Source organism: Misgurnus anguillicaudatus, chromosome 5, assembly GCF_027580225.2.
Source record: "Misgurnus anguillicaudatus chromosome 5, ASM2758022v2, whole genome shotgun sequence".
Classification (NCBI taxonomy): Eukaryota; Metazoa; Chordata; class Actinopteri; order Cypriniformes; family Cobitidae; genus Misgurnus; species Misgurnus anguillicaudatus.
Genome location: NC_073341.2, coordinates 30,224,925 through 30,238,306, shown reverse-complemented (window position 1 = coordinate 30,238,306; position 13,382 = coordinate 30,224,925). Strand labels below are relative to the sequence as shown.

At 40.0% G+C, this 13,382-nt stretch overlaps 1 protein-coding gene across 1 annotated transcript in view; it reads right to left on the bottom strand.

The window, feature by feature from the left end:
- Positions 1-13,382, bottom strand: part of obscna (obscurin, cytoskeletal calmodulin and titin-interacting RhoGEF a) — a 74,551-nt gene that overhangs the window by 47,197 nt on the left and 13,972 nt on the right. Inside the window, exons 21-34 of the mRNA XM_073867974.1 lie at positions 13,105-13,371; positions 12,247-12,513; positions 11,889-12,155; positions 11,538-11,804; positions 11,158-11,424; positions 10,708-10,974; positions 10,361-10,627; positions 9,794-10,063; positions 8,125-8,403; positions 7,751-8,008; positions 7,217-7,483; positions 6,848-7,114; positions 4,577-4,843; positions 256-522 (exon numbers count right to left, since the gene is read on the bottom strand). Coding sequence (XP_073724075.1) covers positions 256-522; positions 4,577-4,843; positions 6,848-7,114; positions 7,217-7,483; positions 7,751-8,008; positions 8,125-8,403; positions 9,794-10,063; positions 10,361-10,627; positions 10,708-10,974; positions 11,158-11,424; positions 11,538-11,804; positions 11,889-12,155; positions 12,247-12,513; positions 13,105-13,371 — 3,744 coding nt within the window. The remainder of the gene's footprint in view (positions 1-255; positions 523-4,576; positions 4,844-6,847; positions 7,115-7,216; positions 7,484-7,750; positions 8,009-8,124; positions 8,404-9,793; positions 10,064-10,360; positions 10,628-10,707; positions 10,975-11,157; positions 11,425-11,537; positions 11,805-11,888; positions 12,156-12,246; positions 12,514-13,104; positions 13,372-13,382) is intronic.

Below are 13,382 nucleotides of genomic sequence, written 5' to 3'. Positions count from 1 at the left end.
ATTACATCTTGTAAAAATGTGCATAATATGTGCCCTTTAAACATTAAGATCTGAAAAAACGTTTGACCTAAATCATTGGCATATGTAAAAATGTTAATGTGGAGAAAAGTATCATTGTGCCAACATATACATTTCTTACATTACTAAACAAAATGTTTACATTGAAAAATTTTTTAAAACACCCTGAAGATCATGTGAAAAATGTTGAATTTTTGTTTAAATGTTACATCAACAAACACACTGAATATACAGCACCTTTCACTTCCAGAGACGCTGAGGTCACGAGAGCACCAGAACAGCACGTGTAAACACCACTGTCGTGACTTGTGACCTCATGTATGTGAAGCTGTAGTTCACCACCATTCTGATTTATTTCATATTTTCTTCCAGACTTCAGCAGCACTGCTCCTTTCTTCCATTGTACACCAGATGCTGGTTTAGAAAGCTCACAGTAAAAAACTACAGTCTCCCCTTCTTCTGCTTCTTGACATTCAAGCTTCTTGCAGAAGTACAGTGGTTGTTCTGCAAAACAATGTGGGACAATTAACCTGTTTCAGTAACACCTCTATAGTTCGGAGATAACTACATGCTATTATGGAAATCCACTTGTTGGGTCATAGCTCATTTTAGCACTTATGTTTTCATGAACACTTTAAAAATGGAAAGTTTGAGTCCTTAAAGCTGATTGGTCTGATGTCAGCACAGTTATGATCTAATATAATGATAAAATTTATAATAATGTGTAAACCATTTCCTGAGAGCACCTTGTACACCCTTCAACCAGAAATATATCCAATATATCCAGTACTTACCTTGAGTTACATAATAACTACCAAGTATGTACCAAGTAAGTACAGTAATGATACCAATTAATGACCATGTAGATACATAAAAGTAAGTTCCACACATTTGTCGGTAAGTACAACTTATTTACCATATATGTACAAGGTAAGTACACGTACTGTAAATAAAGTGCAACCAAAATATTGCATTTTAGAACTGTTTTTGTCATAAATATTCTTTTAGGGGGCCGCAAAAGGATGCACCATACATAAGGGGGGCCACACGCTGAAAAAGTTTGAGAACCACTGCTCTAGGGTGCTCTATTTTCAAAAAAAGTGGAGTGTCCCTTTAAAGGGCACATATTATGCAAAATTCAATTTTCACCCTCTCCTGTTATAATTCCCCATAACCAAAGCAGTCTCATTGGAGATGCTGTTTTGATTCTCTTATTAATGGCGCATGCGTACGCAGCGCATGGTAAGGGCGCATGCGTACGCAGCGACCGGCAGCAGTGGGTAGCGTGTTTGTTTGTTTGTAGTTTGTGGTTTTTTTTTTTCTTTCTTTCTTTTTAGTTTGTTTTTGTATTGATCAAACATCTACATCTTTGATATCAAACATCTACTTTGGGCTGTTAAGGCGCGTCAAAACTTAGCGACATGGATCCGACTTTGTTCCTGGTTTTGGCGTCGGTATGGCACCTGGGATCACTCTGGCCGATTCAATACTCCAGGGACTATCTGCTAACATTTGAAAAATCTGTGATCAGCGGACCACCAGTGGACTTGATCATACCTGATCTGGAGGAATTAGCCGTTCTCGGGAGGGGTGATCGTTTCGGAGCTTCAGAGCGGAGGCCAAGGAGGCGAGGAAGAAGAGGCGGGGTGCCGGAGCGTATGAGACGGCAACAACCGTCTCGCATCCCCCTGCCTTCAATTATCCTGTCCAACGCCCATTCTCTCCGAAATAAAACTGACGAACTCCAGGCTCTTGTTCGCCATCAGCACGCATTTAAAGACGCCTGTATTCTGGCCTTTTCAGAGACCTGGCTCGGGGAAAGGGACGCTGACGGTGATTTAGTTATAGACGGGTTTGGGATCCCGTTTCGCACCGACAGAACGTCCACGACTACCGGGAAATCATGCGGAGGTGGAGTATGCGCGTACATAAATGAACGCTGGTGTAAAAATGTTATAGTGAGAGAGAGACTTTGCACCAAGGACGTGGAGCTGCTTTCTTTGTCCATGCGCCCTATGTATTTGCCACGAGAATTCCCACAGATTTTCGTTACAATCGTTTACGTTCATCCAAAGGCGAATGAAGAAAACGCCTCTGAGCTCATCTCTCAGTCTGTGCATAAACTTCAGTCGTTATCTCCTGATGCTCCTAACCTGGTTTTAGGAGATTTTAACCATTGCTCATTGGATAAATCTCTGAGGAGCTTTTATCAGTACGTTTCTTGCCCTACTAGGAAAAACAGGATTTTGGACAAGTGTTATGGATCCATCAAAAATGCATATAAATCAATCTCACTCCCTCCTCTTGGCTCAGCTGACCATAACTGTGTATACTTGGTTCCATTCTATCGGACATGTCTTCAGAGGGGGAAGGTGATAACTAGAAACATCAAAGTGTGGTCGGAAGAGGCCATTCTCACCCTCCAGGGCTGTCTGGAGAGCACAGACTGGGAGGTGTTCACTGAATCCTCTAGAGACATTCACGAACTCACTGATGTGGTCAGTTCATGGGTAACTTACTGTGAGGACATTGTTGTTCCTGTAAAGACTGTCAGAACCTACCCAAATAGTAAACCTTGGGCAAGTAGACAACTTAAAGTCCTACTAAATAAAAAGAAACAGGCTTTTAAACAGGGAGATTCTACTGAGCTAAGGTCTGTTCATAAGGAAATTAAAAGGGAAATCAGGAGAGCTAAATTATCTTATAAAAGAAAATTAGAAGACATGCTTAGTAACAATAACATGGGTTCAGCATGGGATAGTATCAGGACTATGGTCGGTTTGACTGACAATGTAAAGAAAAGGGTCTCATTAGATGGGTTCACTTCTGATATGGTTCTGGCACAAGAGCTAAACAAATTTTACTCCAGATTTGATGTGCATTTTTTCAATAATGAAATAATGACGCTGAGAAATACATCACTGGAATCAAAACAATGTTTTTCCCCTTTTTTTGATGAATATTCTGTTGTTAAAACTTTTAAACACTGTAAAACAAGAACAAGTGCTGGTCCAGATAATATCAGTAGTCGATTACTCTCCAATTGTGCTGTACAATTAGGCCCGATTTTTAATTATATTTTTAATTTATCCTTGTCTCAACAGAAGGTGCCTAATCTGTGGAAACAGTCTATTATAGTCCCTGTTGGTAAATCTAAATATCCCAAATCATTAAATGATTTTAGGCCTATAGCCCTGACTTCATTGGTGATGAAGTCACTGGAAAAACTGATCAAAGTTGAACTGCTGAAAACTACTGAACATCGAATGGATCCCCTGCAGTTCGCATACAGGACCAAGAGAGGTGTTCAGGATGCCACCATAACTCTGTTGAATTACATCTGTAAGCACCTTGACAGTCCAAACAACCATGTCAGATTGATGTTTGTTGATTTTTCATCTGCTTTCAACACTATTCAGCCTCATCTACTAATTCAGAGACTAAGGGATAACTTTGGTCTAGAAGGTAGTATTGTTGGCTGGATCCTGGACTTCCTTACAGACAGAACGCAAAGGGTCAGAGTAAATGGCAAATTTTCTGATCTATCTGTAACATCTACTGGTTCACCACAAGGGTGCGTCCTTTCTCCTTTGTTGTACATATTGTACACAAATGACTGTTGTAGTAGTTTTGAAAACCGTCATATATTGAAGTTTGCGGATGATACAGTCATAGTGAGCCTGTTGAATAGCACTGAAACTTTGCATGGTCCTGTGATTGACTACTTTTTAAAATGGTGTCAGGAATCTTTTTTTATCTTTAAACGTTTTAAAGACTAAAGATATGTGTATTGATTTTAGAAGTGCTCAGCCTTCCCCTGACACTATAGTGATTGATGGTCAGACAGTCGAATTGGTAGAGTCTTATAAGTACTTAGGCACTTTTCTCGATAACAAGCTGTCTTTTAAGAAAAATACTGACTCGATCCATAAGAAAAGCCAGCAGCGTCTTTTTTGTCTTAGAAAATTATCCAAATTTCAGGTTGACTCTACTTTGATGATTTTGTTTTATCGTTCTTTTATTGAGTCTATTATTACGTTCTCTTTTGTTTGTTGGTTTCAATTCTTGAGGGTAAAAGAGAGGAACTTACTGAACAAGGTTGTTTGTGTCAGTAGTAAAATTATAGGGCTTCCACAAGAAACTTTAAAGGATCTTTACGAAAAACAGCTGTTTAAGAAAGCAAACTCTATCTTGACTGACCCCTCTCATCCTCTATATTTACAGTTTCAGTTTTTACCATCAGGTTCATTGCTTAGACTCCCATTTGCCAAAACAAATAGATTTAAACACTCCTTTGTTCCGTCTGCTGTCTCTCTTCTAAATGCTAGGAGGGTAAGGTAGCTTACACATTATTTTTATTTTTTATTTTATTTGATCTGAATGTGTATTATATTATTTTATTTTATTTTTTATTTTTATTATATTATGTGTATTTGTGTTTGTAAGTTTGTGTGCTCCTATGCTGTAAACTTAATTGCCCCCCCGGGGGACAAAAATAAATAAAAGGTTAAAGGTTAATATGTATGTAAGAATGACCTTTTCATTTCATGCATCCCACCTTTGACTACAATAGTTGCCGTTGTAAACACGCTACCAGAGCAGCACTTGTATGTGCCACTATCTTGACTTGTCAGGTCATGGATCTGGAGCTGTGCTTTGCAGCCATCTTGTTTCATCTCATATTTGTTTCCTGGTCTCAGTCTTATTGCCCCCTTCTTCCACTGCACCTCAAATCCAGGTTTAGAGAGCTCACAGCACAGGAAGGCCGCCTCACCTTCTTCTGCCTCTTGGTTATGGAGGTCCTCACAGAAGAAAAGAGGTTGCTCTGCAAAATGTAGAGTACATTTGTGACCATGCCTGAAAAAAACAGGCTTAGTCTCATACCCACTAAATTATGAGATTGGGAGCATCAAACTTTGATTTGAGTGTTATTTCAATATTTGACATGGCTTTACTCAGTCAATATTAAAGATATTAAGGATATATTTTTTACAAAATGTCCTTTACATTATGTAAGATGATTTTATGTAGAAAACAAAATGACTTTAGCTGGGTTTTACAGGCAAGGTCACACTTATGTTAAAAAGATAGTTTACCCAAAAATGTAAATTCTGTTTACATTTACCCACCCACATGTTGTTTTCAGTGGCAGCCGGTGACTTCATTTTTCGAGGGCGCTCGATGCAAAGTTCGTCACAACATGTATGTAGCCCGTCATGTTTGTGGTTCGTAATTTCAAAATATGTGTTCTGCGCGTCGAGTGACCCTATGTGCATCACGTGTTTTTTCAAAATAAGTGCCTGCTGCAGACGCGTCTAAAGGGTTTATGATAAAAGAGACGCTCGCGTTTGCCAGATACTCACATAATCTTATGTGTAATCAGAGTTTCGTTTTAAGGTGTCTTGCATGTATATTGTGAACGTGAGCGTCTCTTTTATCATAAACGGTTTTGACGCGTGTGCAGCAGGCACTTATTTTGAAAACACGAGCAACACACATGACACTCTGAACACTACTTTTGAATTTGCCCCCCTCAGAAGAGCAGTTACGAGCCGCCACACGAGCCACTGGTTGTTCTAAACCTGTTTCTTTCTTCTGTTGAATACAAATGAAGATATTTTGATAAATGATGGTAAGTACGCAGTTGACCTAACCTATTGACCTCCATAGTAGGAAAAAAAAATTCTATGGAAGCCAATGGGTACTGTCAACTGCGTGTTTACCATCATTTACCAAAATATCTTTTCAACAGAAACAGAAACTAACGCAGGTTTAAGGGGGTTACATTGTGAATTTTTTAAAGATGTAAAATAAGTCTTTGGTGTCACCAGAGTGCGTATGTGAAGTTTTAGCTCAAAATACCCCACAGATCATTTATTATAGCATATTAAAATTGCCACTTTGTACAGTAGGTCTAAGGAAAAATGTGCTATTATTTTTTCTCTCTCAATTTCTCTCTGCACTAAATGGCAGTGCCATGGTTGGATAGTGCAAATTAACGTGCGGTATTATTGCAATTGGACTTGCTACCTACTTCACAAAACAGGCAAAATCTGAACAACCTCATTTTTAACATGCTTGCAGAGAATGGTTAACCAAAACAAAGTTACTGGGTTGTTCTTTTTTATTTTCTAAGTTGAAAAATGTACAGTGGACCCAATTATAGCACTTTAACATGGTAAAAGCTATGACCCCTTTAACTTTTTCCGTCAATTAAGAGAAAACGCTTCCCTGCCAATGATGAGTATTTCTGGCTTTCCGCAATACCGCTATTATCCAACTGGTGGTGCTCTTTCGTAACTTATAAAACCCGGAAGTATCAAACAGCTGTATGTACGGGTATGTTTTGAGGATCGCTCTGAATGGGATCTCTATCAGAAGTCTTTCACAAAAACGCAATAATTTTCAGCTTTTTGCTCAAAATTTTGTGTTTTTGAAGTAATCTACCCATATTAATAACGTTTTATAACGTTTTTTTTTTAAGCAGAGGGTCTGTTCTTTCATTTGATATATGGTATGTTTATATATTTAAAGAAGAACATTTTCCGGAAGGCATTAAACTTGAAAATCATGAAAAATGCTGACGCTGGCTGGCAACTTAAAAAAAAAAGGTTAAGAACAACATGAGGGTGAGTAAATGATCACAGAATTTTCATTTTTGTGTTAACTATGCCTTTAAATTTCAAATCATACTTAGTATTAAAATATAGCACAGTCCATCGTCACTTATTTCCAAAGACAAATCCTATAGGTTTAGAATAAAAGGGCCAAAAAATTATTTTCTTCTAAGATGAACTATTATTTTAAGCACCCATGGTACAACACCAACCTTTTACTAAAACATTAGCCCGTGTTTCCAGGCTGCCAGCACAGCATCTGTAGATGCCACTGTCTTGACTTGTAAGGTCATAGATCTGAAGCTGTAGATCATTGCCTTCTTGCATCATCTTATATTTCCTTCCATGCTTCAGCACCATTGCCCCCTTCTTCCACTGTACTGACACTCCAGGTTTAGAGAGCTCACAGCACAGGAAGGCCGTTTCACCTTCCTCCGCTTCTTGATTTTGGAGCTCCTCATGGAAAAACAAAGGACGTTCTGAGGTAAAAAGAGAAGAAAACTTCAGTACAGTATATATATATCCTGACATTTAGTTCATCAGCTGTAATATACAGACAAGCAATTAGTATTGCCTCATACCCTTTACAGTAATACTGGCCCTGGTCTCAATGCCATCAGCACAACACCGGTAGGCCCCACTGTCCTGACTTGTGAGATCATTGATCTGTAGCTGTAGCTCACATCCATCCTGCTTCATCTCATATTTGTTCCCAGGCTGAAGCAGGACGGTTCCCTTCTTCCACTCAAACGCGACTCCAGGTTGAGACAACTCACACCTCAAGAACGCAATCTCCCCTTCTTCAGCTTCTTGGTTTTGGAGCTCCCCACGGAAAAATATAGGACGTTCTGAGATATTGCAAGCACAGATATACATGTTTCAAACAATTACTGTACAAATGCAATTTAGGAATAGGTAAGTAAGGATATGTATAAGTGAAGCAGGTCAACCATAACAAACTCTATCACAGCAATTTAATCATCACCTTCTCTAAACCTATACTTGTGGATGTTATGGATATTTTAAAGAAGAGACATTGGGTATCATGAACTTGTGGACTTAAAATGAATTTTTTAATTTAGGTATAGTCAATGCTTTTTGTTACAAATTCTTACCTTTAACCGTTAGCGTAGCACTACTCTGCATGTCTCCTGTATCGCACATATAAATCCCAGCATCCTCTTTTCTGACTTTGTGAATCAGAAGAAGATTGCGTTTCCCTTCTTTCAGAGGTTCATACTTCTCTCCAGGTAGCAGGGTCACATTATTTCGTTTCCAGGTTACAGGCGTACGGGAGTCAGAGGTCACACAGGTCAAGGTGGCAGAATCACCCACAAAAATAGTCATGTCTTTCAGTTTCTCCTCTACGAAAACTGTAAAGATAAAATGCACTTTAGCATATCCAGTTACACCAAATATAATCTTGGTTACGAAAGAAATTGCGCTTGTTTGCAGTGATGATCCTTGCAATGAGGATCTCCATGCTCACCTTTTGGTTTGCTGTTCACCCGCAGACGAGCAGATGTCTGTTCATTTCCCACCACAAAAGACACCACACCTGACTCCTCAGGTGTAGTCATAGTGAGCACCAGGTGGTGTTCTCGGCCAGAGATACTCATTTGATTCATCTCGTTCTCCTGCAGTACGGTGGAACCGAGCCACCAAACTCCATCAAGGACATTTTCATGTGATAACTCACATACAAAGTGAGCGTTCTCGCCAGCAGTAACCGTCAAGTCACGTAGCCATTTCACAATCCTCACACGTTCTGAGGAGGAGAGCATTAACATGATTAGGAGTTCTTGGAGAGCATTCGTTAAAAAAATTAGTTCACCCAAGAATTAAAATTTTGCTATTAATTAATCACTCTCATGTTGTTCCGTAAGACCTTAATTCATCTTCGGAACACAAATTAAGATATTTCTGATGAAATCCGAGAGCTGTCTGATTCTACATAGACAGCAATGCACCTCACAACTTTCAAGGCCCAAAAAGGCAGTAAAGACATTGTTAAAATAGTCGGTTCACTTTTCTTTTTATGAAGTGACAAGAATACATTTTGTGCTCATGAAGTCAGTCTCGGATGTAGTGTTGGGCGATATGCCCCATTTTGAGATCGTCCCGTCATTAGCCTCTGAGATCGCAATACACGATAGTATCGGGGGGCTGGGCAGTAGTTTGCTTATTTATTTATTTGTTCACTTTTTACTTTTTTTATGAAAAGTCACTGGAATGGTGGACAAAAAAGAAGCAAGACAAACCCTGTCATAACCGCAACCTTCTTAAAACTGATGCTATTAGTCCATCCGCGTCATTACGTCAAGGTGCTCTAAAATTTCCTGCGTGCCAGAGAGTGGGAACAACAAACTCGTTGATTTTAACCCGCTGTGTGCCTAACAACCTCTCTAGTGCAAGGAAATGTCAGAGTCGCGCGTATTACAAGTTCAGGTGTTAGAAGGAGTCCATGCCGCATGCATTCAGGTTCGAGCAAGAGTCCAAGACGCACGTATTGAGTCCACGTGCGTGCGAGAAGGAATCCGCACGCATTACAAACTCTCTTGCGCAAAGTAAAGCCCACAAACCCTCTCATGCGAGGAAAAGCACGCAATGCGCATAATAATGTGAAACTATGATGATAATAATAATAACTATCGCCAGCTATCGTCATGAAAGCCTGCTATTAGCCATATGTCTGACGATCGTCGATACACGATACTATCATCTATCGGCACAACCCTACTTTGATGCATATTCACGAAAGCAGCACATGTATGCATTAAACACCGGCATTGTGCGGCAGTCACAGACACACATATATAAATAGATGCCTCATTTGACTGCTCCATAGATGTGAGCCGTTAATGGGGCATCTATGTACCGTATATATGTCCACGGCTGACGCACAGCGCATACATGCGCTGCTCCCGCAAAAACGCATCGGAGACTGACTTTATGAGTACATAAAGTATTCTTGTCACTTGTCTCTGTGGACTGAATTTTACCAAAATATGTTAATTTGTGTTATAAGGGTCTTACGGGTGTGGAATGACTTAAGGATAACAAGCTATAGTTTTAAAGTGCTTTACGTTCATGCATCTCATAAATGTATTATGTAATGCAATTATTAAAAAAAATAAACCATACATACAGATGCTTACCCATCACCTTAAGGTTTGCAGAGGTCTTTTTGCCTCTGACGCTGCACGTGTATACGCCAGCATCTTCCACTCTGAGTTTCCTGATTTCAAGCTCCTGAGTGGAACCTTTATGGTGTAGGGTGTATCGCCCACCCTGCACAATCTGCTTCGCATCTTTTCTCCAGGTCACTGGAGCATTTGAGTTAGACAGCAAACAACTAAACAGGACCGAATCCCCCTCTACTGCTTCCTGACTTTCAAGTTCTTTCTCAAAGAACACAGAGGCAGCCGCTATGAGAAGTTTGGGGAAATATATAGTTTCAACAACCCAACAATTAAAAAATTGTGTATATATGTAAACATGCTAGTAGAGCCTATGACATGAAATGAAATCATGAGGTTTTTCAAAAGGATCATGAGGATTTCATACAGTGCTTATATAGTACTGTATAATTGTAATGTAGTTAAGGTATTGGGTATAGACACAGATATTGGTCTTTAGATGTAGTTAGTTAGAAAGCAAGGAAAAACTATTTAAATCTAACTTGGCAGTAGACCGAATCAAGCTTAAAAACAGGACAAACCTACCCCTAACATTGACTTCAGCTGTGGTCTTCTGGTCTCCAATAATGCAGCTGTATTCCCCAACATCCATAGGAAGGATGTTCTTAATGTACAGCTCGGCAACCAATCCTTCCTGCTTGATCTGGAATTTACTTCCATTGCTGACTTCCTCATCTCCTCTCCACCATGTTACCGGCACTCCAGCTTTGGACAGCTCACAATGCAGAACAACTAGACCTCCTTCTGGAGCCTCCTGGTTCTTCAGGTTCTGTTTAAATGTTACTGGCGTGGCTGAGGAGTAGTACAGTAGCACATTAGCTTACAGTGAACCGACAATACAAGCTTAAAGTGCTGAAGACTTTCATCCATACCAAACACTTTAATTGTGGCTTTGGTCTTCTGTTCCCCACAAGTACAAGTGTAGACTCCACTGTCTTCGGGCATCGCTTTAATGATGATCAGCTCCCTTGTAGCATCATATTCTCTGAATTGATATTTACAACCAGGTCTTAGAAGCTCTTCTCCTTTTCTCCATTCAACAGGACAGCCAGCTTTTGAGAGTTCACAGTGCAACACAAGCACGTTTTCTTCTTCAAGTTCCTGATTTTTCAATTTCACTTTGAAGGTGATGGGTGGAACTGGGAGTGGCAACCAGAAACATCTGATTATATCACAACAAAACCATGCAGACCCTCACAGCACAGTGAAGCAGAAGCCAGGAAGCAATGCAACTTCTACTGTAGCAGCAAGCCAAGAAAGACTACAATGCTGCTCGCTCCAGCAGTATGCCAAGCCACCCTTTAAACATTTGCATGCCTTACCCTTAACAGTTAACTCAGAAGTTGACTCAGAATCCTTAGTTTTACATGAATAGTTCCCAGCATCGCTAGCTTCTACGTTGTGTATGACAAGCTTAGTAAACCTTCCCTCTTGCTTCATTTCATACTTCTCATTGGGCTTGAGTATAACTCTCCCTTTTCTCCAGTCGACTTGAGCGCTGGGTTTAGAAAGCTCACAAGTAAACACTGCTTCCCCGCCTTCTTTTGCTACTTCATTTTGGAGTTCTTGTTTAAAGGTAACAGGCAAAGCTATGAAAATGATGAAAAATGTGTTCAAGTTAAACCTATGACAACAGGTTTACAGATAGACTACAACTAGTAAAATCAGCAATTTTTGGATTGCCTTATGCGGTAGTGCGTACCCTTGACTTTGACCTCTGCTGTTGTCTTTTCACTTCCAGTGGTGCAGCTGTATGAGTCAACATCTTCCAGGTTCACATTCTTGATGAGTAATTCGGCAATCCTTCCCTCAGTTCTCATCTGGTACTTCTCTCCCGGGATCAGCTCCTTTTTACACCTCCACCAGTTAACCGTTGCACCCGGTTTGGAAAGTTCACATCGCAGCGCAACAGTGTTGCCCTCCACCACTTCCTGGTTTCTCAGGTTTTGTTTGAATGTTATTGGGAGAGCTAAGGAATGGTAAATATATTTGGGTCACCCAAGTAAAATATTTGACCTGAAAATGTGGCAATCATTTAATTTCGGTTTCATACCATTAATTCTAACCAAGGCTTTGGAAGTCTGATGGGGGCATTCACAAGAGTAGTCCCCACTGTCTTCAGGTACTGCTTTTCTGATGACAAGCTCCACTTTAGTTGCCAATTGTCTTATCTGATACTTATCTCCAGACTTTAGAAGTTCCTCTCCCTTGAACCACTTCACATCAGCACTGGCCTTCGAGAGCTCACAACGCAACGTGACATTTGTTCCTTCCTCACCTTCTTGATTTTGAAGTTCTTGTCTAAATGTGATAGGAAGTGCTACACAAAGCAGTGGAAGGACAATGATGATCATTTCTTTCTAACTAAGAACTAGGTAATTGGGAATTGCTTACGGAAACTTCAATCATACCATTAACTTTGATGGTGGCTTCTGTTTTTTGATCTCCACATATACAGCGATAAACTCCACTATCTTCTGGTAGTGCCTTCCTTATTAACAATTCAACTGTTGCTTCTTTGTGCCTTAGCTGGTATTTTTCCCCAGTCTTGAGCATTTCTTCTCCTTTCCACCATTCGACTCGAACTCCAGGTTTGGAAAGTTCACAGTGCAGAGTGACACTGTTCCCTTCCTGAGCTTCTTGGTTCTTCAGAGTTACTTTGAAGGTCGCAGGGAGTCCTTTGGAAAGCCATGAAGAGGAAAGCATGTATTTTTGCACTGACAAGTGTTTTGGTAGAGTTTGGTAAAGTCTGATGGTTGTTTCTGCCATCACCAAAGAGAAACTTTACTGAACTCAAGATGCTAAAGATACCAGTGGACAACCATCTGACTATCTAATAGTTAACAGCATACGAAAACCAACAGACCAGATCTCCATAACTATCTCCGTCCTTGCTGTAATGAGTGATGAATGTAGAAAAGTTAAATGCTTTCTAATTAGTTTGACCAAAACCGTATCAAGGGTGTTCTGAAATCAAGACTGGCCTGATGTCAAATATGGATGGAGTGTAAATAAAGAGGATGAATTTAAACTAATGTCATGTAATGAAAATCCAACAGTGACCTTTGAGGGATATTGATTAACCTTGGGTTGTGTAATAACATGTCATCATGTTATTGTGGCTGAGGAGGAAGTGGACAATTCAAATGGAAATGGAAGAACTGGATAACACTAGAAAAACACCACATGGTCATGACAATGAAACGTACATGAAACACATAACATCACAAAATTCACAAGGAATTCTCCTGGTCTCCATTGGATCTTACCTTGAACCATCAGTTCGGCTGTCGATTGTGAATCTTTGGTTTTGCAAGTATAATTTCCTGCATCATCCTCTGCAAGGTTATTAATCACCAATTTCGTTATTCGTCCCTCAAGCTTCATCTGATATTTGCCTCCAGGTTTCAGAATGACTCTACCCTTCCTCCATTCAACTGGAGCACCAGGCTTTGAAAGCTCGCAGGCAAATGTTGCACTCTTACCCTCTGTAGACACCTGGTTTTGAAGCTCTCGTTTAAAAGTAATTGGAAGAGCTGAGGAACCA